The sequence below is a fragment of the Populus euphratica genome, unplaced genomic scaffold (assembly GCF_000495115.2).
Source record: "Populus euphratica unplaced genomic scaffold, PopEup_1.0 scaffold78.1, whole genome shotgun sequence".
NCBI lineage: Eukaryota > Viridiplantae > Streptophyta > Magnoliopsida > Malpighiales > Salicaceae > Populus > Populus euphratica.
The window spans coordinates 1862622-1872144 of record NW_011499867.1 but is presented as its reverse complement, the minus strand read 5'-3'; the positions used below and the strand labels follow the sequence as shown (position 1 = coordinate 1872144).

The 9523-nt window shown below is 30.2% G+C and overlaps 1 protein-coding gene and 1 pseudogene across 1 annotated transcript; one reads left to right on the top strand and one right to left on the bottom strand.

The window, feature by feature from the left end:
• LOC105126482 (pentatricopeptide repeat-containing protein At4g39620, chloroplastic-like) overlaps positions 1-1189 on the bottom strand; it is a 6006-nt pseudogene extending 4817 nt beyond the window's left edge.
• A 6283-nt stretch (positions 1190-7472) lies between these two features.
• On the top strand, positions 7473-9263 carry LOC105126450 (cytochrome P450 CYP736A12-like). The gene is given in 3 exon segments (XM_011027320.1): positions 7473-7625; positions 7628-8448; positions 8561-9263. Coding segments are annotated over 3 exon segments (1479 nt in total). The 5' UTR covers positions 7473-7582; the 3' UTR covers positions 9176-9263.
• The last annotated feature ends 260 nt before the right edge of the window (positions 9264-9523 follow it).

The window sequence follows — 9523 nt, the reverse complement described above, 5'->3', positions numbered from 1 at the left end:
TGGGGCTAACTGTGGTGCGACTGGTGCTTGCGCAGCTGGTGCATTGCTTTGATTGGGAACTTCCAAATGGAATATTGCCATCTGAAGTGGACATGACTGAAGAGTTCGGTCTCGTAATGTGCAGGTCCAAGCATCTAGTAGCTATTCCTACATATCGCCTTAACAAATGAAACTAAAAGTGTCAGTGTCTTGTTTTAGATCAAAATAACGTTCCCTGCTAAATTGATCCTTCAGGGATTCTGTGTGCTTTCTTGTTCATAGATCTTACCATCTTTTTAAGAGAAAATAAATGAGGTATGATGCCATTTCTTTTGGAAAACTAGATTAGCAATTCTCTGTCCGACCGATGGAAGAAGAACGTATATAAAAGCACCGTTAGACTTTACGACTTTGTTTATACGTAGCACTAGTGATTCATAGACACAGCATGATTGTTTGCTTTATGCATAACAAGTGTTAATAAATCAGAAGCAAATCTAGCCGTTTCTCAACTAGGTGTGACTATGGCCTCCAAAACCGTCAGACGTTTTTTTTTGCTAAGTACTGATATATGCTGAAGCAAGCCTAGCTATCAGTTTTAGACAAAAATATTAAGAAAATTATGTGTATAAAAAATCCAAATCAGTTTGGAGTTTGGACTCATAATGATATCAATGATCATAAGCTCAATCAAATCAGATTGAATTTCAAGATCTCTCATTCTTGAACTAATAAATTCTAAAACTTGTAAGAGATTACAAACCCTAATCGTTCAGGAAAAACATGGGAACAAAAATAACCATTCATGAATCAATTAGTCATTTTAAACCATTTACGAATGCACCCACAATGATAAACATGGGAACAATGCAACAGAATTGCTTCACTACCACTCAAGAGTTCCTCGAAGCAAACTGCACACGGCTGCTTAGCATAGCCTTCTTCAACTTTAATAACCTCCAAAGCCTCAATGGATGATTTAGTAGCAGGCGCAAAGTTCAACTCAGCCCCAATATCATCATATGAAGACTCAAAACCTGCTGGGACTTCAATTTTACCCTCCTATACAAAACCTTACGACTCAAGTAAAGATTATCCATAGCCATTTGCCGAGCACAAGTTAAAATCTTGTCAGTCATGAATGCCCTGGTAGGGATATTCAAATCACCAATAATACCATGGATAATTGATCTCGATGTTTCTTGGTCATCATTCAATAACAGATCACGATCGACGAAGACATCTTCCTCTTTCCATTCACAATCCACATCCACTACCCAATCTAACAATTTTAACAATGAAAATTTCTATTGGTATTTACATTTACAGTTCTCTAGTACATATATTACCGATAAGTTCATGGATGGAAACAACCCATCAAAAAAACTCTTATGGATAATTTATTATATATCGGTAATAAATAAACTGATGAATTTACAAATAAATAAAACACGTTAAAAAAATTTACATGCTTCATTCCGTCGATATCTCTATTGGTAAATTTAACATATCACCGTCATAAAAACTGTATGTAATGCCATAGGTGTTTTTATTTGTCCGTCGGTAAATATCTATCAGTAAATATAACATGTCATCGATAAAATATCATTTGTAATTCTATTAGTGAGTTAACAATAACAGTGACATTTACAATAATTCTTTTCTAATTCTTTCTTGAATATACCAATAAAGTTATTTCATCGGTAATCTTGTTAGTAATATTTTTTTTTTAAATTTATTGAATAAAAGTAGAAAAATAACTAAATAAATTAAAATAATATAGAAATCAAATATTTATTATAAATTTAAACATTTGTACATTCATGTACAATAAATCTAAAATAGAAGTGGTGTTGGAGGAGATGGAGGATGAGGATGCTGATTGTCATTGAGATCATGAGACCAATTAGGGGGTGCACATACACCACCTATCTGTGATCTCATCATCATTACCACTCGACGGAGTTTTTCATAATCAGTAGTGAGTCAGACCAACGAGTACATGCTTAGATAACCCATCTTAATGAAAAATATAAACGACTATAGTGTTAGAGAGTCTATATACCTGATTTCTATCGGATTCATCAGACGATCCTACCTCCAACCATAAATCCAGATGGGTTAAAGGATCCTTCTTGTATCTCTCTTTCAACTAGCTGTTACATGTATCTTAGAAAGAAAAAATAAATTCATCAAATTTAAGAAAATAATAACTTAAGAAAAAAATGGTTGAAAACGAACAAACCACAAAGTTCTAAGCTTGATTATCCATAAACTCCTAGATACGTTTTTGGTGGTCATCACTCTGCACATGTATTTTAACAAAAAGCTTTATCAAGCTTGGCTTGCATTTGACACGAGTAAAAGATTGATGTTTTCTCTCAAGTTTAGGAGTATCAAAGTAATAAATAACCCTGTAAGACTAGGGTCGAATCAGAGATTAACTATATAAATTAATAATAATAATAATAATGAGTTAAAGATAATTTTGAAATGTGAGATTAATGTGAGGATTAAACAATGATAAGAATAAATGTCAAGGTTAGAGGATTCACTAATGGATTTCAAATAAGTATAATATAAACTCTTTTTATTACTCAACTGGAACCACACACGAACAAGGTTTCAATCAGATGATTTGTCATTAATAACTTATTATAAATTATTAACATGATTATATTAGTTATGTTATTTTATTAACACTAATACTTTTAAATATTATCAGGAATTCATGATGCTAACTTATATTAACAACAAATCAAGTTTCTTTCATTGCACATGTGTCAATTGTACCATACAGTTGGTTATGAAGGATTAAACATTTATTGTACCAAGTGTTATACAACACAAATCTAGATTAACCATTCAACAATTAAGGTATTAAGAATTAATAAGATAAAAATGATAAGACATATTAATAAAAACTTTCTTGGATGTAAGCATTGAAATCCATATTGAATTTAGATTATACATATCCTAATACCATTAGTGAAATCTTTTCACATTGACATATTAAACTTATCTAAATATTATAAAGAAGAGAAATATAAATAAACAAGATGAGAACATAATTATATAAGTATAGTAAAGGAAATAAAAGACATAAACAAGATATTAATGAAACTATAACATGAAATAAAACTAGAATATTCAAACTAAAAAGAAAGAAAGGAAGTAAGGAAATGATCTTGATCTGAAAACCAAGATGTCTAAATATATGACAAATGCCTTATTTTATAGGCTAAAATTTAGAACTATTGATTAAGTGGGTGACCACCTCTTGACTTAGTGACAACACTTATCTTCTTATCTGAACAAAACATCATTGTTATATCAGAATTCGAACAGATAGTCCTCATAAAAGTTCTAGGTATTTATCTCAGCTTTCCAACAACAAAAGAATGAGCTCATTTGAACTTCTAGAACTCGAGATATGAGCTGGATACTCATTTAAACTTCTAAAACTCGAGATATGAGCTGAATACTAAACAGTGTTTGGGCTTCAAGATAAATTCTGACTTTTCATTTGTTGCTACAATTTGAACTTGAAAACAATCGTTTTGAATCTTGAACTCTTCATGAAAGTTTTAGGCCTATGTCTTTACTTTTTATCCATATAAATCAAATCTAAATCCAAGTTCTATAGCTCTAGTTATGATCAAATAACTGAATAGTATTCTAGTTTGAATTGAACCAGTATCTCTTCTCTAAGCTTAACTTTTTCTTTATCTTCTGAATTTTAATAGTTATATAAATCAATCAATCCTTTGAATTGTGAAGCATGCATATATTTCAAATAAGCATTTATCATAAATTAAAGATATCTTATATTATTAGTTTAAAAAAATGATAAAAAAACTAAAACAATCATAGACAAACCTCATGAAGCTAGGTTAATTTTCAAAGTTTACAACTAGTGAAATTTTAGACACAAGTTTAACCAATCTCAAATTCAAATCAATTACATGTTGAAGAATTAAATCGGGTATAAAAATATTGCTTTTGAAATTTTTGCAAAAGCACAAAAAAAAAACAATTAGAAAAATGAGAATAAAATCTATTAGGAAAAAAATTTACAGAGGGTGAATAAAAAGATGCAACTCTAAAAATTATCTTAGACTACAAAAAATGAAATGAGAATGAAATAAAAAAAATGTAATTCAATGAATTATTCCAAAAAAGAATATAACAAAAAATCAGTGTCTAAATGAAAAATAAATGAATGTATAGGGGTTGACTTGAAAAATCAGGTGGCAGGGCACAAATATTAAAAATTGAATAGGAAATAAAAATAAAAATAAAAATAAAAATAATCGATAACAAATTAGACTTCTCATAAATACAAGAGTCATATATCGAATACAAGATAATAACATAAAGCTAAAGCCACCTTAAAAGGGCCTTTTTAGCTACTGAATTTAGATGTTGAATATAACTAAGTAAATGATATATGCTCAACATACATTTTTTTTTAATTAATAAAATACTCAAATGAACATATCCCAACCAATTTATTAAAAAAAAATAAAAATCAACACTCATAAGCATGTGTCTTGTGTTACTTGTTTTCAAGCTCTCTTGACACAACATACTTAGAATTGTATGGATTTTATTCATAAATGAATTCAACATCATGATTATATCTACTAGTAGATACATACTACTTTTTAGACAAGAGTATCTTGATTTAAGTTTTGAAAGTAGTACACAGACAATAATACTAAACAATAAATAATCCTAACCACCTTATACTTGGAGATAAAATGTTTAACAACAATGATGAATCAAGGATAAGCTAATATAAATAATTTATGATCATAATTCAAAAGGTAAAATTGTATAAGTAAAATAAAAAAAAAAATAATTCTAGATGGGATCAAACTGGAGTTAGAGATTTGATTATATGATATTAGAGTAGTGTTTGACATTGTGATTCAATCATATTTTTTTCTAATTTTTTTAGTTTTAAATTTATTTATAATTTTAGATTGTTTTGATGTGTTTTTAATAAAAATAAATTTTTAAAGATAAATTTTTAAACTAAAAACATTTTGAAAAAACATCTATACCAAACTCCTAAATAAATCCTAGATTTTTTTTTATTTTTTTTAGAAAGAGTAGATAACTTTAGAAAAAGTAGGAGTTTGTTGGTAAAGAACCATAAGTTTGAGGGAACTCTTAAGAAATAAAATAAACAAAAAGAAAAAAGGTAAGTTCTTTAGGAAGTGGAACCTTGTGATCTCTAGTCATGTTCAAGGGTTACACATAAGATTATTTTTCTAAATTAAATTTTAAAACCTAACTTATTAATTAAAACACCACTCAACTGACCTTTCATTATATTCTTTAATATTTTATTTGATTATTTATTGTATATGTCAACATTATAGTTTTTAACCTATTACGACGGTTAATCAAGTATATATTTCTAGTTACAAGTTAACTAAATTGATTAAAGTTAACTTGGTTTAATTTAATATTTTTTAGTTTATAAAAAAAGTAAAAATAATTTTATATTGAAAATATTTTTAAAGAAATTATGACTAATTTTTTTAGGCTAACCAAATCACAAGTTAACTTTTTTATTTATTAAATCATATTAAATAAATTCTTCTTATATTTTCATTGTACTTCGCCTGATTTAGGAGTTAGATTATAAAACAATGATGAAGATATTATTGATTATTTATCATGCTTCTATATATTGAGCCTATTAGATAATATAAGGTTTGTTTGATATATAGTGTTGTAATACATGGTTAAACTTATATTTTATTTTAATTATAATTTTAAAAATATTTATTTAATTAATAGAATAGATTCACAAAAACTCTTTATTAAAATCTAAAAACTATAATTTATATTTTTTTAAGTCGCAACCTGCGACAGCACGGAGTTTAAGATGTAAAGAAAAAAAATAAAATCCAGGAAGCCCAAATAATATATATATAAATTAGATGAACATCAATTTAATTTAACTTAAACAAAGAAAAAGAAATGGAAAGGTGATGTCGGTCATCTGCTGACAAATCTAGAATACCATAAGCTTGGGGCACTTTTGTTAGTTTGCACTTGATTTTAGTCTTTAATGCCGGCATGCTAAATAAAACACACAACTCTAGGAGAACAAGGAAATAAATAATAATACATACAACACTTTATGAGGTTGTCTAAAAATAAAATTTGTTTACGAGAAAAAAATTACTATATAATATAAAAATTACAATAATATATTTTATTAATAGAAAAAAATTAATAATTCCTCTTCTAATAAAAGTAAACATTTTAATTGGAGATTCTCTCACAAATACCTCATATAATTTCATTGGATCACTCTCCTTTTGTCTCTGTGCTTTGAACCTCTTTATTGTTGGCAGGGCATCCCATGCTTCTCCACTGAAAGAAATGGGGCACCGTTTTTAATTGTTGGTCAGCTTTCGGTGCATTAAATGTAATGTGCAAGAGTGGGGGAGTTTGGATAATATCAATTAGTTTTGAATAATTTATACTATCCTAAGTAACATGTTTGAAATCCAAATTGAAGAGTGTGTTTGTTTTTTTGTTAAAAAACATTTTTAATTTATTTTTTATGATTTTAAATTATTTTAATATGTTGATATTAAAAATAAATTTAAAAAAATAAAAAACTTATTATTTTACTATATTTTCAAATAAAAAATATTTTAAAAATAACTATTACTATAATATCAAACACAATATAAGTGGCTTTTCAGTATGATCCCAAACACTATAGAAGTCCCTTTCTATTGCTTTTCCTTTTTTTTATTGAAAAGAACATAGAAAAAACTTAGTTAATAAAAGCTGTTTTTACGTTTTAGAAGTTATTTTTTTAAATAACTATTACTATAATATCAAACACAATATAAGTGGCTTTTCAGTATAATCCCAAACACTATAGAAGTCCCTTTCTATTGCTTTTCCTTTTTTATTGAAAAGAACATAGATAAAACTTAGTTAATAAAAGCTGTTTTTACGTTTTAGAAGTTATTTTTTTTAAATAATTAATTTTGTTATTTAAAATAAAATTTTTAATATTTATATATTATTTTAATATGTTGATGTTAAAAATAAATTTAAAAAATTTTAAAAAATATTATTTTAATATATTTTTAAATTTTATTTTAAAAAGTAATCAGCAGGATTCTCAAAATAACTCTCAAGTATATAATATCAGTGGTGACACAATTAAACTTAATTAAGCAAATCATGCTTTTGTGCTTTTATAGCATGTCACGATCGATGTTAACATTTTTTTTTTAAATATTATAAAAAATAAGCACTACGTTCTCAAAATGACTCAAAGTATATAATATCCGTGATGACACAATTAACTTGAATTAAGCAAATCATGCTTTTGTGTTTTTATTGTATGTCACGATCGATCTTAATGACACAAGTCAAATTAAGTTCGATCAAAACAACGAACAACAACAACAACAACGTAACAACAACAACAACGTTGAACTTACCTCTCCTGTTTGTTTTTCCTTCAGGCTTTCGATTCATAAGTCACAATATCCAAGTAAATAAAAGGGTAGAGATTTTATACACTTCAAGAACAGCAAGCTATAGAATCACATCCATGGCTTGGATTTGGACTTCTCTAGCCTTTGTTGCATTATCTTTCTGCTTCAATTGTTAAGCACCAAGAACAAGAGACTACCGCCGGGTTCAAGAGGGTTTCCAATTTTTGGAAGTCTTCATATGTTAGGGAAGTTTCCTCATCGAGCTCTTCATCAGCTTGCTCAAAAATATGGCCCCATCATGCATTTGCGGTTAGGCCTGGTGCCAACCATTGTTGTCTCTTCGCCTGAAGCTGCCGAATTATTTCTTAAGACCCATGACCTTGTTTTTGCTGGTAGACCACCTCACGAGGCTGCAAGGTACATCTCTTATGGACAAAAAGGCATGACTTTTGCACAATACGGCCCGTACTGGCGCAACATGCGTAAGATGTGCACAATAGAGTTGCTTAGTAGCTTGAAAATTACATCTTTCAAGTCAACGAGAATGGAAGAGCTTGATCTGTTGATTAAGTACACTCAAGAAGCTTCACGGGAACGTGTTGCTGTCGATCTGAGTGCTAAGGTTTCGTCCCTCAATGCTGACATGAGCTGTAGAATGGTGTTTGGGAAGAAATATTTAGATGAGGATCTTGATGAGAGGGGATTCAAATCTGTGATGCAAGAGGTCATGCATTTATCAGCAGCTCCACACTTGGGAGATTACATTCCTCAAATCGCAGCTCTTGATCTCCAGGGACTGACAAAACGCATGAAGGCTATTTCCAAAGTGTTAGATGTGTATCTTAACAAGATTATTGATGAGCATGCCCAATACCAGGAGAAGGGCAAAAACAAGGACTTTGTTGATGTCATGCTAAGTTTCATGAAATCCGAAGAAAACGAGCACCTTGTTGATCAAGGCTGTATGAAAGCCATAATGCTGGTAAATGAAAATTTTATGTTTTAATCTTAATGAAAGAGTTGAATTAACTAGGCGATAAAGGTAGCATTACTAATCTAAATATCATTATGCTCCTGCACATGACATTTTGCAGGACATGCTTGCGGGTTCAATGGACACTTCAGCAACTGTGATTGACTGGGCATTCTCAGAACTGATAAAAAATCCACGGGTTATGAAGAAACTGCAAAAAGAATTAGAAGAAGTAGTGGGAAAGCAAAGGATGGTAGAAGAATCAGACTTGGAGAGGTTGGAGTACCTAGACATGGTTGTGAAGGAAACCTTGCGGCTCCATCCAGCGGGTCCTTTGATGATCCCTCATGAGGCCATGGAGGACTGCATTGTGAACGGCTTCCACATACCAAAGAAATCACATGTTATAATCAATGTATGGGCCATTGGTCGAGACCCAAAAGCTTGGACCGATGCAGAAAAGTTTTACCCAGAGAGGTTTGTTGGCAGTGACATAGATGTTCGGGGCCGAAACTTCCAGCTTATTCCATTTGGCACTGGCCGCAGAAGCTGCCCTGGAATGCAATTGGGGCTAACTGTGGTGCGACTGGTGCTTGCGCAGCTGGTGCATTGCTTTGATTGGGAACTTCCAAATGGAATATTGCCATCTGAAGTGGACATGACTGAAGAGTTCGGTCTCGTAATGTGCAGGTCCAAGCATCTAGTAGCTATTCCTACATATCGCCTTAACAAATGAAACTAAAAGTGTCAGTGTCTTGTTTTAGATCAAAATAACGTTCCCTGCTAAATTGATCCTTCAGGGATTCTGTGTGCTTTCTTGTTCATAGATCTTACCATCTTTTTAAGAGAAAATAAATGAGGTATGATGCCATTTCTTTTGGAAAACTAGATTAGCAATTCTCTGTCCGACCCATGGAAGAAGAACGTATATAAAAGCACCGTTAGACTTTACGACTTTGTTTATACGTAGCACTAGTGATTCATAGACACAGCATGATTGTTTGCTTTATGCATAACAAGTGTTAATAAATCAGAAGCAAATCTAGCCGTTTCTCAACTAGGTGTGACTATGGCCTCCAAAACC